Source organism: Somniosus microcephalus, chromosome 21, assembly GCF_052327205.1.
Source record: "Somniosus microcephalus isolate GS21.2 chromosome 21, FLI_Smic_1.0, whole genome shotgun sequence".
NCBI lineage: Eukaryota > Metazoa > Chordata > Chondrichthyes > Squaliformes > Somniosidae > Somniosus > Somniosus microcephalus.
In genome coordinates this window covers 43,736,826-43,759,675 of record NC_141007.1, presented here as the reverse complement: position 1 = coordinate 43,759,675, position 22,850 = coordinate 43,736,826, and the positions used below count along the sequence as shown (strand labels likewise).

Sequence of the window (22,850 nt, the reverse complement as noted above, 5' to 3'; positions counted from 1 at the left end):
CCGTAAATTTCTATGATTCTATGATTAGAATAAAACTGGAATTTGTTGCCAATTAGAGGCAACCAATATTCTACAAGGAACAATAACACAGAAAGCATACTTTTACCCACCTTTAACCTTCACTGTGATGTCTTCATATTTGTAACCAGCAACAGTTTCCAAATAATATCGATAGGTTCCACTATCTGACAGTTGTGTTTTCTGGATTACCAGTGATATATTTTGTGAATCTTGATGAAGTGGTTTAATTCGACCCTGAGCTCCTCTGACACTTGAGTTAAAGACAAGTGTTGTTTCTCCATCTTCTCCATATTTATGCAGTTCAATGATAAATGTGTCCACCTCTGTTGATTTGAATTTGAATTTGCATGGTAGTTTGGTGTCTTCTTTAAATATTCCTGTCACTGAATGGTCACAATCTAAATTCACGAACTCTGAAAAACAATCATTTTCATTAACTCAGCTTATCTCAATGACAATCGGTGTTGAATGAATTACATACTGAGAAGCACTTCAGTACTTACCTTGTGCAGAGGGAATGCTTGTGTATAAGATGACATAAAGAAGACTTAATGTATGGTATGAACCCATTTCCAGACTTCAGTTCACCTGCTGATATAAGGACAATACAGAAAAATCATTAAAAGCTCAGGGATCTAATCAAACCTGATTTCGCTTTTCTTGTGTATCATAAGTTAGGTTTTGTCAGGAATTTCAAATAACTATATATCAAACAACTAACACATTTGCATTGCTAGAAATTTTTGAATGATCTGAATTATTTTATATGTTACTGTTAAAACGAACAAGTGTGTTTTGTAGTGTTTTCCTACAATTCTCCAGCAAGAATCCCAGAATCTGTGAACTGAAGGGATTCGCAAAATTTCATATGTTCCCCCCCTGAAGATTAATTGGAGTTATTAAAGAAACCTTGGAGTGACTGTGTTTTAAAAATCCAGGGCCTCTCAAAATGGCTGCGGTCAGACACATGGCCAAAGGGCCTGCGGCATCCATATGGATTTTCTGATAGCTTCACAGACTGCATGTTTAATTTGAACAATGCAGTGAGGCAAGCTCAGTTGTATTCACGCCCTGAGGCAGGTTATCAATTGTTTGCCTACACAATCTAAGTTCGGGCGGAGATAGTCCCAGTTGCTTGAGGAACATTCAGAACAATTGAGGAACATTCAGAACAATTGAGGAACATTCAGAACAATTAAGGACATTCAGAAAACAATGGAAAGGCAGTTGTGGTACTGATCGGTGCCATCAACGTAAATGGGCCAAAATCAAGGTCCTTTTGTCTTACGTTTTCGAGCCCAAATCGGACAATGGAACGGACTGATGAGGCGCGATAATGACCCATTGCCGAGAGGATATAACTGGGACGGCCCAGCACCTCTCTCTCTCTCTCTCTTTGCCTCAGCCCAGTGTCCTGTTTGTCTGCTAGCAACCAAGAAGGAAAACCATCTAGAAAGCATCGCAAGCACATTTTGACGGCAGCAGCGGGGCACAAGGGCCAGGCCTTTTCATCTGTTTCACCAGTGAGCATTATCTTTCTGGCCGTCACAAGACAACCTAGCTAGGTATAAGGGTGGGAGTTAAAGGGGTATTACAAAATTGTGATTTTAGAATTTTTCCCTCGTTGTGTCCGTTTCTTCTCCCGTTAAGTGTAAAACTGTATTGCATCCATAGCGATTTCTTTTATCTTCTGTATAATACTGTTTTTCTTGTAGTGTTAGATTTTCTAATTAATAAACATTGGTTTTCCTTGCACCAATCCACTGGTCTGTTCGTTTGTCCTTGTTACCACTCGATAAGTCCTGAGCTCAGAATCAGGAAGGGGAAAGCGATTCGCAACCGCACAGCAGGCAGGGCAGCTCAGGAAAACATAACTGGCTGACCTACAATAAGCCCCTGGAACAAAACCCCCTACAGAAATGGCGAGCCAGCCAGGAGGTCAGGCGAAAGTGTGTAACAAGGCAGACAGTAGTGCGGAGGAGGAATCCGCAATGGAGGAAAGGTTGTCTACCTATGTGTGCGGCAAGGTAAATATCGCGAAAAAGTGGGTGAGCGATATGTTAAAAGCCGAGCGTCCCCTAGAGGCAGCCGCCCAGTGGACGGCTAGTAAAGAGCGCCGCAAGGGCATTGAAAAAGCGGTATGGCTTATGTGTTATAAAAAGCAGGTTCTGATACTGGACCAAGCAGTGGCCAGTAAGGAAACTAAAATAAGGCATTTGTCCCGGGAGCTGCAGGAAAAGGTTGCAGCAGAAGGGAAGGTGCTAGTGGCCCTGGAGGCTGTAAGCCAGGAGAGGGCAGCGATGGTCCGGGACCATCGGGGGAAGGTAGAGCACATGGAAAGCCAGGCCGCTGAAGTGCAGCGTGAGCACCAGGCCAGGGTAGAAAGGCTGGAAGGCAAGATAGCTGAGCTGGTGGGGAGCGCTAGGTTCAGGGCAGAACACATAGAATATCAGGCAAGAGAATCCAGGGAGAAAGAGAGGAGATTAAAGACGGAGATTGGCCGCCTCACGGGGGAACTGAAGGCACAGGAGGAGAAAATAGGCGAGGTAAAGGCAGCATATAAGCTGGCCTGCGCCCAGGGGTTTGAAGACGCAGATCATGGCCCCTGCAGGCAAGAAATAGAAAGCTTGAGCATGGCTTTAGCGAGGGCGAAGGGCATGGTATGCCTCATTAGCCCGAAGGCAGGCCATTCGGATTTTACCGGCAACCCAAGCAGGGAAGTCCCACAGGCAGCTCCCAGAACGACACTGGTTAGGGAACCAGAGGTTTCACGGCCACCACCCATAGCCCCGAGTTTTCAGGAGGTCTGGCAGCAAGGGGGGGTGGAGGATGAAGCATTAGGGGAGGCCCAGCAAGCTCTGGTAGAGAGCCCGGGACCGGGACCAGTGTACCCCCTCCGACAACGGAGGTATGGCCCGCCCGCCGATGGCGAGGACCTAGGGGCCATGCAGAACCAGTTTGTAGTGCCGCATGGCACCCAACAGCTCAGGGCCATGGTTAGCCATATCCCTAAGCTTACAGTGAAGGGAGACCCCTCTCTACACTTCCGTGAGATAGAGCAGGCAGCGTGCGTTAATGACTGCGATGAAGCAGAACAAACAAAAATGCTGCTGTTTTCTCTGGGTAGTGACCTCCTCCAAACCTTATCAGATGAGTGCAAAAAGGGGCAGAAGGATTACAAGGAGTTAAGGGATGAGATATTGGAGGCCATGGGACTAAATGACGGGAGTCCGTTCGCCCGGGTGGAAAAAACGGTACAGCTCCCCGGGGAGTCCCCACAGGCGTTTGCAGACAGGCTGTGGCCAGTCTACCGGAGCGCATGCCCGGGAATGTCAGTGCGGGCATTCCTGAACAGAGATCAATTGGCCCATTGACTCCGCTGTCTCACGACAAACTGCCTGCCCCAAATTCGAACTCAAGCTGCGGCCTGGTTTGACCCCCGAAGCCCCCAGACCACCGAAGAAACAGTGATCCGCCAGCTCACAGTAGCGTTTAGAAATATCAGGGGTATCGAGACGCCCCAACCCAAGGGGAAAGTCCACGAGGTTAAACCAGGGGCCCAGCATAAAAGGGAATGGCACCAGGAAGGGAATCGTCCTGCCCAGGCTAAGTTAAACTGCTATGGGTGCGGGAAGGACGGCCACTGGCGCAAAGATTGTAAAAACCCCTGGAAGGACACCAAGGGAAAGAATACCCCCACCCCAGCCCAAAAGGCAGCGACGGGGGAGGCAGAGACAGGAATTACCCCCGCTGCCATGGAGTCATTTTTTGAGGCCATGCGATCTTTTATGGCCAGCCAGGGAAAAATAGCAGCCACTACCGGTGTGGTAGCTCCCTCAACCCCCTCTGATGAAGCCCCGCAATGACTAGAGCCCGCACAGCCTGTCTACCTGTGTGCTCTCCGGTATGATGGATGGAAGAGACCGCTCGTGCAGCCGGAGGCAGGGAAGCAGGCAGCGGGGGCTGGAAAAGGCAGCAGAGAGTTAAAAACTGCAGGGGGGCTGCAGCCGCAGGTCACACAGGCAGGACGAGCAGCCTGCGTGAGGGGAGGAGTTGTCCCGTCCACACGGGAGACTCCCCCATTGTTCTGGGACCCAGAAGGGGAGAAGCTGGAGGTCCTAGGTCCTGTCCCTGGTCACAGGAGAGGGGAGGAGCCGGAGGTCCTAGGTCCTGTCCCTGGTCACAGGAGAGGGGAGAAGCCGGAGGTCCTAGGTCCTGTCCCTGGTCACGGGAGAGGGGGGTAGCCAGCAAGGTTAGGTCCCGCCCCGGTTTTTAGGAAGGAAGCCGAGTCGGAGGACGAAGGTCCCGCCCCCGACTGCGGTGAAGGGGAGGAGCCGGAGGTCTTAGGTCTTGCCCCTGAGTACAGCATCAGAGAGGTGGCGTCTGGGGGCGGAGACTCTCGACCTGGAGTCCCAGGTAGCGGAGAGGTGCCTGCCGCTGACCCAGAGCCTAGGGAGGCGGAGCCTGCGGGAGGAAGCCCACAGCCGGCAGTCGTGGGGAAGCCACGGGCTGCAGCCTGGGCCAAAGCTCCAGCCAAGGGTCCGACCCACAAGGAAGCCTCACATGTGGTGACCCGCAGACGGTCAAATAGGGAACCGCAACCGAGGAAGGTTTGGTCGCCGGCTTCCACAAAAGGGACCCCCCGGAAGAAAGCTGCGGGAAGTTTAAACGGTCCACAGCCAGCAGCCACGGGCGGCCAGGGACCAGCAGCTGAGACCGATGTGGGAACGCAGCAGGGGGAGACCTGCGACGGTCCCCACAGGTTATAAGCTGGCCGTCCGGAGACGGGCGGCGGATGTATATAACTTTAGCAGTTAAGTTTGTAGTTTTAAGTTAGGATGTTTAGGTTAATTATAAGGTGTGGAACCGTAGTGTAATTTTAAGATGGAACCATTCCAGTGTTGTCTACGTGGGCCGAGATCGAGGGACCCGCTCACACTTCTCCCGAGCCAGGGAGAAGCCAGAGAACAGGGGTCCCCACTCAACAGCCATAAGCTGCGGGGGACCAGAGACAGGAGACAGTCCAGCTTCGCTGCAGCCAGCAGCAATCTGCGACAGTGCCAGTGATTAGACTGGCCGTCCGGAGACGGGCGGCATTTGTATTACAGCTTTGGTGTGAAATAGCTTGCTTTAAGGTGCGTTTTAAGTTTTGTTGATATAACTAGTTTTAAGTTTAAGTCTAAAGAGTTTAAGTTTACATGTGTGCCGAATGTTTGTATTTTGGTCCGAGGTCGAGGGACCCGACCATGTCTCCACCTAAGGCAGCAGGTCAGTGAGGCCTGGCTGCATGTCCCTTTTAAGTTTTTGCAGGAGATGGGAAAATGAAGCAGCCATGTTCGCCCAGCCCGAGCTGGATATCGAATGAAGATACGGAATGTTGGGGATCACCTCGCCACTGGACGAATCCAGGAGACCCCGCAGCAATCTTTGGGAAAAAACGGACAGAGTCCGGAGGAATTTGCCTACTCCTCCTACGGGGAGGAGATGGCCCCAGCTGGGTGGGGCACGGCCCCCAACCCAGCACTATCCTGACGGAAGTTCACGTGCGGGAGACCTCGCTGTTGAGGAGTCATGATGGGGAAGCGCGGGCGCCTGGTCATAGGGACGCGTTCCCCGGGGGTGGGTGGTGATGGCCCGGGAATGATTGTATAGAGGAGGGGGAGACCCAAGAGTCGCGTGGGTGCGGTCGGGGGAGGGAGGAACTCACCCGGGGGCCCACGGGCAAAGAGGATAAGTGTGGCTGGGAAGGATGAGTGGGTGGCCGGATCAGTGTGGGGCCAGGGAGAGCCGCCACACAGGCACCCATCATTTTCTGCAGCCAGTCGAGGGAAGACGGGAGGGGGAGGGACTGGGAGTCATGAGATCCCATACTCCCCGGTCTCGGTCTGTGCCAAGGTAATTTTAAGCATGAGGGGTACCCTGCCTCCACAAAGGGACAAGGGAACGGTTCGGGGCTGGCGGAGCAGGCTGGTTGGAAAATCCATTCTGCCTGTTTTAAAGTTTAAGACGATCAAAGGGGGGTGGAAGGTACTTTTACTGCCCGGGTGGGAGGAGCAATGCCCACTCGAATTTCGCGACCCATCATCGGCACGTGATGATCGGGGTTTATTTAAGCATGTTGTTTCAAATGTTTAATTTTTTTGTATTTTGTGTTACAGCCCCAAGTTGAGCAGAGGCGTAGGACCCTCTCCGTGCTTGGGATCGTTTTGATTACATTGTGTAACTAAGATTGCAACATTTTGTAATAACTTATGATGTAAAAAAGTGATTGTAAATTTGGTTTACACTGTATAATTTTACAAGAGTGTAGGGGTATGAGACCCCTTATTGAAAACCGAAGTATCTGTAAGATGCCAACCGTACCATGGTTTTTTCTTGAATTAAAGGGGAATAGACGGGACGGGGATCAGTGGCAGATAGCTATTAGGTAAATACAGGGGATGATTGTTTGCGGTGGTCAGAAATTTTGCTCACCTTGAATGGACACTTCAAGCAAGTTTAAGTATCCACAGGGGGGACTGAAGGGATTCGCAAAATTTCATATGTTCCCCCCCCCGAAGATTAATTGGAGTTATTAAAGAAACCTTGGAGTGACTGTGTTCTAAAAATCCAGGGCCTCTTAAAATGGCTGCGGTCAGACACATGACCAAAGGGCCTGCGGCATCCATATGGATTTTCTGATAGCTTCACAGGCTGCATGTTTAATTTGAACAATGCAGTGAGGCAAGCTCAGTTGTATTCACGCCACTGGTCTGTTCGTTTGTCCTTGTTACCACTCGATAAGTCCTGAGCTCAGAATCAGGAAGGGGAAAGCAATTCGCAACCACACAGCGGGCAGGGCAGCTCAGGAAAACATAACTGGCTGACCTACAAAACCCCCTACAGAACTCACAACAGTATACAAATGAAATCGGTAATAACTCCATATTTCATTTATTATTAGTACTTCTTTTCATGCTAATGTTCTCCACTTCCCTCCTCCTCTGTATTTGTTAATTCCCAGAGAGAGAGAGAGAGAGAGAGATACAGTTCCACTGGCAATAGTTTGTTTCTGATAGTTCACCCCAATGGTCATTATTCATTGTGTGAGCCCTGATATAAAAGGGCAGAATTTCCATGGAGGTTCCCTGGTCTCCCACTGTAGCTTCTGTGGGAGATCAGTGGAAATCCTGGAGAAATAGCATTAATTCCAGGAGTGAGTTATTCCATCTCAGGGTGCATCGCAACTGAACAGTCAGGACAATTCTAGAGCTCCACAACCAGGGATTAAACCCCAGACCACCCAGATCTCTCTACAGCTCAGCTACTTATTAGAAAAAAACAATGAGCAATCAGGATGACACATTTAAGTATCCTTATACTTTTCTAGTTTATCTCTGCGTATAACAATCTCTGAATGTTTCCTAGCAGTTCCATCGGCTGCCTGAGTTTAAAATTTAAGGTGGTGCATGGTGCTAATGAGACAAGGCCACATTTCTCGGGCTTTGACCCCAAGAAATTATGCCACACTGCACGTCGAAGCAAGTTCAGCAGTTTTATTGCACATCTTAAATCAATGAGGAGGCCAATGTCCACACTGCATCACGCAAGAGTCACAAATCTGTTGTTGTTTCTGGCATGAGAAGCAATACAGATTTCTATGTAACTACTGCTCTCCACTGGAGCCACAGAAACCAATGGACTGCACTTAAGTGTTTTTTTTCTCTTTTTTTTTAGCATTCCACTTTCCAGCCTGTTCATCCTTTCCTGAAAAGTATAACCTCACCCTTCTAGTATCATCCTTGTAAATCTTTTTTGCACCCTTTCCAGTGCCTCTATATCCTTTTTATAATATGGTGATGAGAACTGCAAGGTTCGAAATACGTTTAGCATAACTTCTCTACTTTTCAATTCTACCCATCTAGAAATAAACCCTAGTGCTTGGTTAGTTTTTATTATGGCCTTATTGACCTGTGTTACAACTTTTAGTGATTTGTGCATTCGTACTCCCAGATCCCTTTGCTTCTCTACCCCATTTAGTTTCTTATTTTATAAGTAACATGCAACCTCCTTATTTTTCTTACCAAAATGTAATACCTCACACATCTACATCTACATTGAAATTCATTTGCCAATTTTATGCCCATTCTGCAAGTTTATTAATGTCTTCTTGTAATTTCTTGCAGTCCTCCTCAGTGTTGACGATTCCTCCCATCTTGGTGTCATTTACAAATTTAGAAATTGTGTTTATGATTCCAAAGTATAAATCATTGATATAAAGTGTGAACAACAGTGGTCATCCCTTGTTGCAGTCCACCTCCGCTTTTCCCCACTCTAGCCTTTCTAAATATGTTATACCAAGCAATGTTTAATTCCCAGTTTTGATTTTTCTGTAGCCATGTCTTAGTAATCCCGACTATATCTGGTTCCTCGCAATGTATTATTGTCAATATCGAGTTCAACAATTTCAGATCATAACCTCGGCCCCTATTTCATTTTTTCTTGTAATTTTTCCACTCCTTTCCCCCCCCCCTTTCCTTTTGTTTCTCTCTCACACCTGGCAGCTATCTCTTGCCCTGCCAGTACAATTTACACCTAATCTCAGCCTATTACCAGCTCGTCTAGCTTTGAACACCTTTTATTGTCTCTTTTTTACTTCTTTTGTTTCTTTTATTCTTTTGTCCGATCGCAGCCCTGCCTCCGATCTATCTTTTCTTTCCAGTTTTGAAGAAGGGTTCGACCCGAAACGTCAACTCAAATTTCTGTCCACGGATGTTGCCTGACCTGCTGAGTTTTTCCAGCATTTTCTGTTGTTATTTTGGATTTCCAACATCTGCAGTATTTTGCTATCGTACTATTATTGTCTCCAGTTCCCCTGTTTTATTACGGACACTTTGTGCATTGCTGTAAAGACAGTTTTAACTCATTTTTGATGGCAGTTCCTCTCACTTTATTTTAACAATCTTTTTACACTCCTGATCTACAACTCTATTTATTCCCTGGCCATTTATGTTCCCCCTTAGTTTACTCTGTCCTCTGCTCTCCTTTTCTCTGTTTCATTTATATTTAAGCTTGTTTAATTTCTTGTAGATCCCTCCCCTGTCTGTTGAACCAATACTTCCCTCCCCCCATTCCATTACCTAATTTTCCTCAATTATTTTGTGAGGGCAAGAGGCAGTTACTCCTTCCAAACATCCAGGCGTTTCAACTATTAAAAAGTTAAGAGAATTGCAACCTTTCATATATTGCAGTGAAAGTAACAGTATGTCAGAGATTGCTGAGAGATAGTTTGCTCACATATGCTTATTTGTTTGATGTGAGTTACTGTTTTAAAGTCCATCATTTATCTCTGATTTTGTACAGCGACCCTCCCAAACCAAGCCTCAGAGGCCGACACAGACACCGACATAGACATTCATGCACACACACACACACATATAACTGTACATACACACACACACAACGATGTTTTACACAAGTATCAAGGAAGAAGTTTGCTTTAAGTTTTTCATTGTCAGACTGTACCTCAGTTCCAACCACAATGCGGAGATCCAGCCAGCTCAACACGAAATAGGGGTTCAAATTGACCCAAGAAAAGTCACCATTCAAATTCCGAGAACTTGACAATTGTTGCGAATGATTCCGGGATCTCGGGATCTCAGGTGAACCCGGAGCCAAGCGCTGGGATCTGCGGGGAGCGAGTGGGACTGCCGGCTCGAGCCCCTCTCCAGTCTGGGAACGCGACCAGCGCCTGTTACCTTGTGTCGGTACAAACAGTGACCAAGGTTGTCTGGAGCTCCTCCACTGTCTCTCTGCACATCTGTGCTGTTGAAAATGAACACAGCAAACAGCTGGCTCTCCCGCTTTCCCTCCTCCTGCCTTGTCTTTAAACTTTCTGTTTCGATGTGAATGGATAGCAGCCGAGTTGGCAAAGGAAGGGTTTAGGTCGAAAAATAACCCAAATATGTCTGAGCTGTCACCGAACTTTCCCCACCAGCACTACATAGTTGTGATAAACCCAGATGAATATGATAAATAAAACATCCTTCTAAACACATTTAAATAACAGAATTTGATCGTTTTCATTCCAGCAAGGGGAGCTATTCTCTCACATTGAAGAAAGTCTAACGGTTCCTTTACTGAAAACACTAGATGGAGTGCAAGCCCAATGCAGTCATGGCATTAGCTGGAATGAGATCTATCAATATTAAAATATAAAAGACAATGTTCGTTCTAAAATTGTAACTTTCCTACTGGAAATAATCTTCATTGTGTTCTTTCTACCAGAACTTTTGCTTAAAGAGAAAAAATAAAGTTTGCTGCTTTTTTATAATCCAGGGAGTCTCTCTCTGCATCACTGTGGAGTCAGCTCAGGCCCAAAATCGGAATTAGGAGCTGAGTTGAAACAAGTCAGGGCAGTCGCACAGAGCTGGACAACAGAGTGGAGGCACTGGAGGAGGATGGCAAGGTTGACTATGTCGAAGATTGCAGGTCATGAAGGAAGAATAATATACCACAGTCACAGTCAGAGAATGTCATTTGGTGATTTTATTTCCGGAAATAAAACTAGAAGATTTGATTGCTGAAGAGAGAATTTTTAAAAATTCATTCACGAGATGTGGGCGTCGCTGGCAAGGCCAGCATTTATTGCCCATTCATAATTACCCCTGAGAAGGTGGTGGTGAGCCATCACCTTGAACTGCTGCACTCCGTGTAGTGAAGGTACTCCCACAGTGCTATTAGGGAGGGTGTTCCATGATTCGCACCCAGTGATGATGAGGGAGCGGTTATATATTTCCAAGTCAGGATGGTGTGTGACTTGGAGGGGAACTTGGAGGTGGTTGTGTTGCTGCTGCCCTTGTCCTTCTAGGTGGTAGAGGTCGCAGGTTTGGGAGGTACTGTCGAAGAAGCCTTGGCAAGTTGCTGCAGTGCATCTTGTAAATGGTACACACTGCAGCCACAGTGCACGGTGGAGGGAGTGAATGTTTAAGCTGGTGGATGGGATGCCAATCAAGCGGGCTGCTTTGTCCTGGATTGTATCAAGCTTCTTGAGTGTTGATGAAACAGCACTCATCCAGGCAAGTGGAGACTATTCCATCACACTCCTGACTTGTGCCTTGTAAATGGCGGAAAGGCTTTGGGGAGTCAGGAGGTGAGGCACTCATCGCAGAATACACAGAATGCTCTGACCTGCTGTTGTAGTCACAGTATTTATGTGGCTGGTCAAGTTAAGATTCTGCACAATGGTGATACCCCAGGATATTGATGGTGGGGGATTCGCCAATGGTAATGCTATTAAATGTCAAGGGGAGGTGGTTAGACTCTCTCTTGTTGGAGATATTTACAATGTTAAGCAAAATGGGGCAGGCACGGAGTCTGGGTGGTCAGGAGTTTAGTGGGACGGAGTTAAGGGAAGGAGCAACAGGTAGGTCTCAGCTGGAATGAGCTTGGATAGAGCAGGGGACAGACATGGGGGAGAAGGTTTATGCTCAGTTAGCTGATCTCAGCTGGGGTAGGGGCGGGCAGACCACAATTGACCTCAGCACCCCTGCACTATTGTGGTGAGGATTGGCCAGGACTACTGCTAGAAGTGGATAAGGGCTAGATTTGAAGTATTGAGCAGTCGACCAGTGGAGCACGCCAGCCGGCTACCTGTTCCAGCAGTGAAGAGGATGGAGCCATTTTGAAGCAAGGCCCTCATTTAAATAGAAGCAACGTGAATGGGCTGCAGCTCGCTGGATTTGGGCTGGTGCAATATCACGTGGCCCAGCCAGCAGCCAAGGTAGGTCCTGGAGGAATAGCAATCACGGGGAGGTGGGGACAGTGTGGGGGGAAGGGAGTGAAACCCAGGGCGCCAGTTGGCCAGATTATTTTTGTCTGGTCTGGAAGAGCACTCCTGCTCCTCATTGCCCCACATGCCATAATAAGCTTTTCCCATCATACGAAAGAAGGAGTATTGCCCACAAAATTATTCAAACTTATGTTTTTGGACCTCTTTGGCTGTAGTGGCAATAAAACGTGCACACGTACACTCAATCAGTTCTGTCTTAAAATGGCAATCGGTGTCCTATGCCCGCCCCCATCATCGGACCCTGATTTATATATTAAAATGGGCCAATTGTCTGAAACAGGCAGGAGCTTCCACAACCCAGGAGTAGGCGCTTGTAAAAATGGTGGGGGCCCAAAGCATCAGCGTTAACGGGATGCTGACTACAAACCCCATTTTAAGGCCATTACAGACCCAGTGATGCCCAGTTAAAATTGGCCCTTAAGTGTCAGGCATGGTTGTGAAGCATCCCATTATTAAGTAGCCTGCTAACATGCATAGTCAAGGCCGACACAGGAGTAATAGAGCATGTTGGCAAGTTATCAGAGAAGGATGGGCAACCATAGAACAATAACACAGCAAGGAGTCAATGCCTTCTACAGAGAGACGGGTAGAATATGTTAAAAGGAAAGCTATTAACAACATACAAGTGACACTATGTACGAAATTCGCTATCCAAATGTTTGTGCTAAGATAATGAGCTTCAAAGCACACATTTTTCAAAGGCAGGATGCAAGATTTGCATGAACTAGAACTGATTTTATGGAATTCTTATTTGACAAACTCTGAATAATTAATTTCCTCTTCAGGAATATCTGGAAAGCACTAACGATTGCTCATTCTGATACAGGTATGGGATCATCAAAGGGAGTTTATACTAAGAGCAAAACTGGGCTCTGACTCCTCCATGATTTTAGTGGAGCTTTAACTTAAATCAAAGACTCTGTTATTTCATAATTCTCTTCGTGATAAGGTTTTTCTAGAGATTCTTACACAGCATTTACTGTAATTACTATACCGAGTAGTCATGGCCGAGTGGTTAAGGCGATGGAATAGAAATCCATTGGGGCCTCCCAGTGCAGGTTCATATACTGCTGACTGCAATTCCCATCAGCTTTACAGTGTTAGCTGTGGCTCAGTGGGTAGCACTCTCTAGGTGGGAGGGGCTAGGAGTGAGCCAGGTGTGACTGGTTGCCTAATTGCAGCTGGGTGTTGGAGGGAGTTCTGTAAAAAGTTGGTGGAGGGTTTTGGGGTGTTGTTTTCAGGTTTCAGGGCCTTTTTGGCCCACAAAAAACAGCCAGATGGCTGCTGAGGGGTCCAGCGTGCCGGGCCCCTCAGAGGACAATATTCCCAAGAGGAATTTTATTAGGGAAGAAACTGTGGTGGGAAGGGGGAAAAAAAGGCCCAAAGATTTGGGCCAGGACCTCAGGAGGTTTGGTAAAGAAAATACGGTGGTGGTGCAATGTGAAGATAAGAAGATTCGAGCCTGGGATATAATTCAGGTGGTTCATGAGGACTGTGGTGAGGGAAGCTGTTTTGCCTGCCGACCAAAACCAAATGTGAGATTTGAGGTGATGGTCAGTGGCCGTGAGGAGGTGGAAAAACTGCTGCTCAGTCTGAAAGTTGGGGAGAAATTCTTGGAGGTGACTCTGCTATATTCAGAGGAGGTGGTGGTTTCATTTTTGAACTTGCCTGTGTACATCGAGGACAAAGTGCTGAGCAAAAAGTTGGAGTCGTGGGACATTAAAATCTGTTCCGAAATAAAGAGGAGGTACTATCCGGGAACACGGGTAGCAGACGGAACCCGGTATGTAAAGGTGCAGTTCCCAGAAGGGGTGAGGTCTTTGCCGTACAGTATGAAGTTCGAGACACTGGAAGGAGTGCAGTACTTTCGTGTGCTGCACGATAACCAAGTAAAGGTGTGTTACTATTGTCTGGGACATGACCATCTCGTAAGAAACTGTCCTGATTTGTATTGTTACAATTGCGGTGAGTCGGGACATATCGCGTGGAGCTGCAAGGCGGAGAGCTGTGGGGTGTATCGTAATGGCCCCACCCGCTGTGAGTGTGTGGCAGAAGGGAGCGAAATGAGTGATGAGGAGATGGGAGAAGGAGCAGGAGAGGAGTGTGGAATGGCCGGAGGTGCGGTGCAGTCGGAGGACACAGCCGGTAAAATGAAGGAAAAAGGAGCACAGGAAGAGGCAGAGAATGGCGGAGCGGAGATCGAGATGGAGATGGCGGAAAACACGGCGAGGGCTGTGGAGGGGAACAAAGACAGCAGCGGGCAGCGAGGGTCGAGTGCAGACTCGAGCCTTAGTGCAGTTCGGCTCCCCCTGGGGAGTCTAGTGTCTGCGGGGGGAGAGGAGGCAGGAGCGGGGTGTGTGGTGGAAGTGAGTGCTCCGGGGATAGGCGGGGAGTCGGATATTTTGGTGAGCGGGAGGGGGCAGGGCGGGGAGAGGGTGCAAGAGGCAGGAGCCTTAATGGGACAGCAGGATGGGATCGGCGAGATAGAGATGTCAGAAGGGAACAATTTAGGTGCGTCATTGTTCCATGGAGTGAGGGAACAAGGTGCAAGGGTCAGAGGTGGAGACGTGGTCGAAGGGGGCGGCACAGTGGGAGAAACTGCGATAGCAGGAAGACTCTCTATGGGAGATGAAGTATCTGACGGGGAGCAGGATTATGTATCTGATGGGGAGCAGGCACAGGGGGTGGCAGAAGAGCTTGAGTGTGAGGAATTAGAGGGGGACAGAGACATGGAAGTCGGGGATGGGGTGGCATCATGTGGAAAGGGAAAGGTTAGTGAGGGGCAGAAGGAGGGAGAAAGGGCAGCTCCTGGGTCCAGACTTAAGGCAAGGCAGAGGCTGAAACAGCAGGGAGGGGTCAAACAGGAGGTGAAAAAGAGCCGGAGGCTGCAGGAAAAAGCAACAGCTGCCCGAAAAGTTGAGAAGGAGCATGAGAGGAGGGAAGAGCCAGAGATTAAATGATGGGGAGATTATTGGGCATACTTCCTTTCTTTGGAGCCATGATTACATTGGTCTCGATTAATGTGAACGGACTGAGGGGTGAGAAAAAATTGCAGCAGTTGTTGCAGGGTTTTAAAGGCACGGACTTGTTGTGTCTGCAAGAAACCTTTTGGGATGAGGATATTCTAGAAAGAGTTCAGAAGGTTTGGAAGGGAGAGGTGTTTGCAAGTTGTGCAAACAATAACCGTAGAGGGGTGGCTGTTTTGGTGAGTCCGTCCATAGAAGAGAACGTTGCCTTGGTGGACAAGGACACTGAGGGGAGATTTTTACGGCTAAGGGTAAAATTGTGATCTCTTTAATATCTATGCACCGAATGACCATTGCAAGCGTCGCGAGTTTTTTCGGGGGTTAATCACTGAAGTGGCAGAGGTGGAAAATCCTTGTATAGTGGGGATTTTAATGTATTTTTATCTTGGATGGACATTTCAGCCCACATGACCTTTAAAGATGATAACTCCAGAGGGATGATTGTAAAAATGATGGCAAATTTAAATTTGAGAGACTTATGGAGGGACCGGAACCCCATAAAAAGGGAGTTCTCCAGAGCAGGTTGGGTGGGTGATGTTTTAAAACAGAGCCGAATAGATTTTGTGTTAATGCGGGAAGGGTTAAGTTCGGAGGTGATGGAGATTTATTATAAAAAAGTATTTTTTAGTGATCACTCAGCTTTGGTTCTTAGAATTAGGAACAGCAGAGTTAAGATCGGTTCAGGGGTGTGGATTTTAAACAATCAATACCTGAAAGAAAGTGCTTATAAAGAAGGGATAAATAATGATATATGGGTATGATCTTGTGGCCATTACAGAAACATGGCTGCAGGGTGACCATGACTGGGAATTAAACATACCAGGTTATTTAACAATCAGGAAGGACAGGCAGGAAGGGAGAGGGGGTGGGGTGGCTATGTTAATAAAGGAAGGAATCACTATAATACAGAGAAATGATATTGGGTCAAAGGAGCAGGATAGTGAAACAGTTTGGGTGGAGATAAGGAATAATGAGGGGAAAAAAACACTAGTGGGTGTAGTCTATAGGCCTCCGAACAGTTGCAACTCTGTTGGACGGAGTATTAATCAGGAAATAGTTGAGGCTTGTAATAAGGGAACAGCTATAATTATGGGGGATTTTAATTATCATATTAACTGGACAAATCAAATTGGGCAGAGCAGCCTTGAGGAAGAGTTCATTGAGTGTATTAGGGATGGGTTTCTTGAGCAGTATGTAACTGAACCAACCAGGGGGCAAGCAACCTTAGATTTGGTCCTGTGTAATGAGACAGGATTAATTAAAAATGTCCTAGTAAAGGATCCCCTTGGAATGAGTGACCATAACATGGTTGAGTTCCATATTCAATTAGAGGGTGAGAAGGTTGGATCTCAAACAAGCGTGCTGAGCTTGAATAAAGGAGACTATGAAGGTATGAGAGCGGAATTGATTAGAGTGGACTGGGAAAATAGATTAAAGGGTAAGACGGTACATGACCAGTGGTGTACATTTAAGGAGTTATTTTACAACTTCCAAAAAATATATATTCCACTGAGGAAAAAAGGGTGTAAAAGAAAAGATAGCCATCCGTGGCTAAGTAAAGTAATTAAGGATAGTATCCGACTAAAAACAAGGGCATATAAGGTAGCCAAATCTAGTGGGAGGATGGAAGATTGGGAACTCTTTAAAAGACAGCAAAAAATAACTAAAAGATTGATTAAGAAAGGGAAGATAGATTATGAAAGTAAATTAGCAAAAAATATAAAAACAGACAGTAAAAGTTTCTATAGTTATATAAAAAGAAAAAGGGTGGCTAAAGTAAATGTTGGTCCCTTAGAGGATGAGACCGGGAAATTAATGGTGGGAAACATGGAGATGGCAAAAACACTGAACAATTATTTTGTATCAGTCTTTACAGTAGAGGACACTAAGAATATCCCAACACTGGACAAACAGGGGGCTCTAGGGGGGGAGGAACTAAATACGATTAAAATCACTAAGGAAGTGGTACTTGGTAAAATAATGGGACTCAAGGCGGATAAATCCCCTGGACCTGATGGCTTGCATCCTAGGGTCTTGAGGGAAGTAGCGGTAGGGATTGTGGATGCATTGGTAATAATTTTCCAAAACTCACTGGACTCAGCAAAGGTCCCGGCAGATTGGAAAACTGCTAATGTAACACCCTTATTTAAAAAGGGTAGTAGGCAGAAGGCTGGAAACTATAGACCTGTTAGCCTAACATCTGTGGTTGGTAAAATGTTAGAGTCCATTATTAAGGAGACAGTAACGGGACATTTGGATAAACATAATTTAATAGGACAAACTCAGCATGGTTTCATGAAGGGGAAGTCATGTTTGACAAATTTGCTTGAGTTTTTTGAGGAAGTAACATACAGGGTGGATAAAGGGGAACCAGTGGACGTAGTGTATTTAGACTTCCAAAAGGCATTTGACAAGGTGCCACACAAAAGATTATTGCTCAAGATAAAAAATCACGGGATTGGGGGTAATATTCTGGCGTGGGTGGAGGATTGGCTCTCTAACAGAAAGCAGAGAGTTGGGATAAATGGTTCGTTCTCAGATTGGCAACCAGTAACTAGTGGTGTTCCGCAGGGGTCAGTGCTGGGTCCCCAACTCTTTACAATCTATATTAATGATTTGGAGGAGGGGACCGAGTGTAACATATCAAAGTTTGCAGATGATACAAAGATGGGACGGAAAGTAATGAGTGAGGAGGACATAAAAAACCTGCAAAGGGACATAGACAGGCTAAGTAAGTGGGCAGAGATTTGGCAGATGGAATACAATACTGGAAAGTGTGAGGTTATGCACTTTGGCAGGAAAAATCATAGAGCAAGTTATTATCTTAATGGCAAGAAACTGGAAAGTACTGTAGTACAAAGGGATCTGGGGGTCCTGGTGCACGAAACTCAAAAAGTTAGTATGCAGGTGCAGCAAGTGATTAAGAAGGCCAATGGAATGTTGGCTTTTATTGCTAGGGGGTTGGAATATAAAAACAGGGAGGTATTGCTGCAGTTGTACAAGGTATTGGTGAGACCGCACCTGGAATACTGCATACAGTTTTGGTGTCCATACTTAAGAAAAGACATACTTGCTCTCGAGTCAGTACAAAGAAGGTTCACTCGGTTAATCCCGGGGATGAGGGGGTGGTCATATGAGGAGAGGTTGAGTAGATTGGGACTCTATTCATTGGAGTTCAGAAGAATGAGAGGCGATCTTATTGAAACATATAAGATTGTGAAGGGGCTTGATCGGGTGGATGCGGTGAGGATGTTCCCAATGATGGGTGAAACTAGAACTAGGGGGCATAATCTTAAAATAAGGGGCTGCTCATTCAAAACTGAGATGAGGAGAAACTTCTTCACTCAGAGGGTGGTAGGTTTGTGGAATTTGCTGCCCCAGAAAGCTGTGGAAGCTACATCATTAAATAAATTTAAAACAGAAATAGATAGTTTCCTAGAAGTAAAGGGAATTAAGGGTTACGGGGAGCGGGCAGGAAATTGGACATGAGTCTAGGTTCGGAATGGTCATGGCCCTGTGGATAGTGGAGTGGGCCCAGGGGCCGTGTAGCCTTGTTCTGCTCCTACTGTGTTCTAATTCTGTGTTAGATTTCAGGAGATGGTTTTATTCCTGTTCCTGGCTGGGGTGGAGATCGCCTTTACAGAAGGTAAGTACTGTAGAAAATATAGGGACAGAGTGATCTCCTGGAAGAATTTCGATCGCCTAGATGGGTCGGAGAGGAATTTCCCAGATTTTTTTCTCCCAAATTGGCCATTGGGTCTTTATCTGGTTTTTCGCCTCTCCCGGGAGATCACATGGGTTCAGGTGGATGCAGAGTGATAGAAGATTTGAGGTTAGGATCAGATCAGCCATGATCTTATTGAATGGTGGAGCAGGCTCGAGGGGCCGATTGGCCTACTCCTGCTCCTATTTCTTATGTTCTTATGTTCTTATGTAAGGGATTATAAATATAATAAAGAATGCTCAGAAGGAACTTTTGTTCTTGAAAGAAAGAAGAGTTTGGTGGGACAATTTCAAATATGAGGTAAAAGTTTTTTCGGTACGTTATGGGAAAAAGAGGGCGGCAGCTAACCGGCATCGAGAAGAGAATATAGTCAAAAGGTTTACGGATGTCTGTAAAGCAGTTGACGGAGGGGATAAGGGAGCTGAGACTAAGTTCCGGGTGCTAAAGGAAGAGTGGGAATTATTGCAAGCTGAAAAATGCAAGGGGGCCATTCTCCGTGCAAAGGTTGAGATGCATTGGAGGGCGAAAGATGCACTAGATATTTTCTGGAGCAAGAGAAGCTGCGACAGAGATTATCGTTAATTGAAGAGTTGAAGGTTGGGGAAAAGATCATTCATGAAAGTGAGGAGATTTTGGAGGCAGCTAGCAGCTTTTATCAAGAGCTATATACAAAAGAAGACATTTCCAATTTGGAGATGGAGAAGGTTACTGCTTTTATTGAAAAGGGTTTAAAGGAGGATGAGAGAAGCATGTGTGATAAAGAAGTAAGATTAGCGGAAATAAAAATAGCAATAAGTGAAATGAAGGGGGGGAAAAGCCCAGGGTCCGATGGACTAAGTGCAGAATTTTATAAGGAATTTTTCGAGATTTTAAGTCCATTGCTCTTCGAAGTTTTTAAGGAAATTAATATTGAGGGAAGCCTGGCCCCATCTATGAGGAGAGGTATCATAAGCTTAGCTTATATAAAAATAAAGGGGATAGACGGGATCTGAAGAATTGGAGGCCCATCACACTATTAAATGTGGATTATAAGATCTTGGCGAGGGTTATGGCAAATCGTTTGAAGGAGGTGTTACTGGAGATAGTTTGGCCCTTTCAGTCCTATGGAATCATAGGCCGGGACATCGCAGACTCTGTGGTCTCAATCCGAGATGCGATAGAGCTCATGGAAGAGAGTGGGAGGGAGGCTTATGTATTAAAGATAGATCAAGAGAAAGCCTTTGATAAGGTCTCTCATGAGTTTTTATTGAAGGTTTTGTAAGCATTTGGTTTCAAGGAAAATTTCATTCAGTGGATAAGGATTTTTTATTCAAACATATTTAGCTGTGTTAAATATAATGGTTTTTTATCCAAGTATTTTCCGATACAGAGATCAGTGAGACAGGGTTGTCCCCTGTCCCCATTGCTGTACACATTGGTAGCAGACCCATTAGGTTACATGATGCGAAAGAAACAAGGTGTAGTTGGGATTGTGGTACCCAGTTCTGGGCTGGTGTCAGTGATACACCAATATGCAGATGACACAACCTTAACATTGAGAAATGGGGAGTCAGTGAGGAAAGCTATGGAGGCAGTGGAGGCAGTGGAGGAATATTGTAGAGCTTCAGGTACCAGAGTGAATTATAGTAAGTCCCAATGCCTGGTTGCAGGGAGGGGTAGGGGGGAATGGTTGGGGGTATGTCCCTTTAAGGTGGTGGAGGTTTTGGAAGTTCTGGGGGTGCATATGGGGTGCAAGAAAGACAGGGAAGAAGTGGATCGATTAAATTGGGAACCGAAGGTTATGAAAATTAAAAAGATTTTGGGAAGATGGGAAAGAAGGTGGTTGAAAGTGCAAGGAAGAGCGACAGTGGTGTCTGCTCTCCTGCTATCTAAGCTATGGTACTTATTGACGGTGGAGTATATTCCTGAGTGGGCAGAAAAGTCCATCCGAGAGGCTTGTGTGAGGCTTTTATGGGAAGGGAAACCAGCCTTGGTGGCTTACAATACCATCATTGGACGGAGAAATCAGGGAGGACTCAATTTCCCAGATATGGATTTGAAGAAAAAATCCTTTAGAATTAAATGGGTGAAGAGATTTCTTCAGAAGTCAAATACAAGTTTTTGGAAGAGTTGTTTTGAGCATTTTTTTAAACGAAGTGGGATAGGAGGGCAGGGGATATTGTATATGGAATACAATATATGTTTTTGAAATCAATTAAACTTCTCCCTAGGTTTTATAACGGGTTGTAGAGACGTGGGCTCAATTTTTAAAAAGTGTGCAGTTTATGCCCAAGGGGGCTGAGGAATTTTTAGAACAGCCCTTATTTTTGAATAGGTGGGTCAACATCGAAGGAGAGGTTTTATTTAATCAAGCTTTTATAAAAGCTGGGATTATATCTGTGAAAGATGTATTATATGAGGTGATTCCAGGTTGGTTGCCGGAAGCGATAGTGAGGGACATGGTGTGGGAGGAGGATCAGGAGGTAGAAGGAAAAGCAATAGGAATCATGTATTAGAAGATTGTGAGGGCAATGCCACAGGATTGGATGGAAGAAATAAATGCGGAAATCTCCAAAGGAAGTAAAATGCGTCCTGCTTTTCCAAGCTTTGTACTGGAGAAAGGGGGAGAGTTGGTCCAATTTGACAACTGTAATACTCGAGATTTCTATGAGGTATTCAGAGAATGGAGATTCAAGACACCTGCTGGTCAGGAGTTTTGGCAGAGTATATACCCACAGCTGGACTTCAACAGGATTTGGAAGGGAGTGTGGGCGAATTTTAAATGCCCAGAATGGATTGAACTGGATTTCAAATTGGCTCATAACCGGATTTTTACCATGACGGTCTTGTGCAAGATTGGACGAGTGGAGGCGGCAACTTGCCCAATGTGTGGGACACAGGATGAGACTCTGTCCCATTTACTGGTGTTATGTCTACAGTTAAATGACTGTTCCTGGGACTAGGGACAGGGTCACTGGCAAGGCTTGGAAGCTAAGCTAGAGCCAGGCCTGGTTAGTACTTGGAGGGGTGACTATCAGGGAAGACCAGGTGCAGAAGGTCACGGAAGGAACCCTGAGAAGGGGCGGTTGGTGAGAAGGTCACAGAAGGAGGAGTGGCTGGTGAGCAGGCCCGGGCGTTGGGCTGAAGATTGTCAGACAGGAGGAATGGTGGAAATGGAATGGCGGCGCGCACCGACGCAGCGGCTTTGCTTCTCCCAGTCATGGGAGCTTGCAAGATCACATTTTGTTGTTCATGTACTTGTGCAATGACAATAAAGTTGAATTATTATTATTATGTTCGACAGTTGTGTGAAGCTTTTTTGCTGGGTGGGGACCGCAGAGCGAGAATGGGAATTCCGTGGGACTCAATTTTGAGATGGGGATTGCAGGAGAGTCTGCCAGAGTCTAGCGGAGCGGCAATTAATTTAATGTTCAGTTTGGCTAGATTCGTGATTGTGCAAAGAAGGAATGCTCTGTTTTTTAAGGGGAGGAGAATCAATCTAAAAGAGTATTTTAAATATAAGCTAAAAGATCATTATAAGGCTCTGTGGATGTTTTATTCAGAAAGGAATTTAAGGACAGTATTTTACAACCAATTTTTAAAGTACAATCGATTAATATATGTTACAGGTGACAAATTAAACTTCAGGTTTTGATGTTAAAAGGTGGTGGTGGAATGGCTGTGCAGAGCGGTGGAATTGATTTGTAGCATACAATGTAATGATCACGATGTTGTAAATGTTCTTAATGTTCAATAAAGTATAATATAAAAAGAAAGTGGGTAGCGCACTTGCTTCTGAGTCAGAAGAAGGTTGTGGGTTCAAATTCCACTCCAGGGACTTCAGCATAAAAATCTAGGCTGACACTCCAGTACTGAGGGAGTGCTGCACTGTCAAGAGGTACTATGTTTTGGATGAGATGTTAAACCGAGGCCCTGTCAGCCCTCTCAGGTGGACATAAAAGATCCCATGGCACTATTTTGAAGAAGAGCAGGGTAGTTATCCCCAGTGTACTGGCCAATATTTATTTCTCAATCAACATCGCTAAAACAGATTATCTGATCATTATCACATTGCTGTTTGTGGGAGCTTGCTGTGTGCAAATTTGCTGCCGCGTTTCCCACATTACAACAGTGTACTTCATTGGCTGTAAAGTGCTTTGGGACATCTGGTGGTCGTGAAAGGCACTATATAAATGCATGTTTCTTTTTTTCTTTTTAAGGAGAAAGATACATCTATTGCAGGAAAAATAGGCTAGAATTTTAGCAAATG

The 22,850-nt window shown here is 45.9% G+C and overlaps 1 protein-coding gene across 3 annotated transcripts in view; it reads right to left on the bottom strand.

Annotated features, from left to right (window-relative positions):
• Window positions 1-9,984, bottom strand: part of LOC147102751 (programmed cell death 1 ligand 2-like) — a 41,624-nt gene extending 31,640 nt beyond the window's left edge. The window contains exons 1-3 of one of the 3 annotated variants that reach the window (XM_085963516.1): window positions 9,526-9,984; window positions 525-609; window positions 111-434 (exon numbers count right to left, since the gene is read on the bottom strand). In XM_085963516.1, the coding sequence (XP_085819642.1) occupies window positions 111-434; window positions 525-591 (391 nt within the window). In that variant the 5' untranslated portion in view covers window positions 592-609; window positions 9,526-9,984. Of the gene's footprint in view, window positions 1-110; window positions 435-524; window positions 613-9,525 lie in introns of all 3 variants that reach the window. The other 2 variants (XM_085963517.1, XM_085963515.1) reach the window with 2 other exon arrangements.
• Between the last annotated feature and the right edge of the window lie 12,866 nt (window positions 9,985-22,850).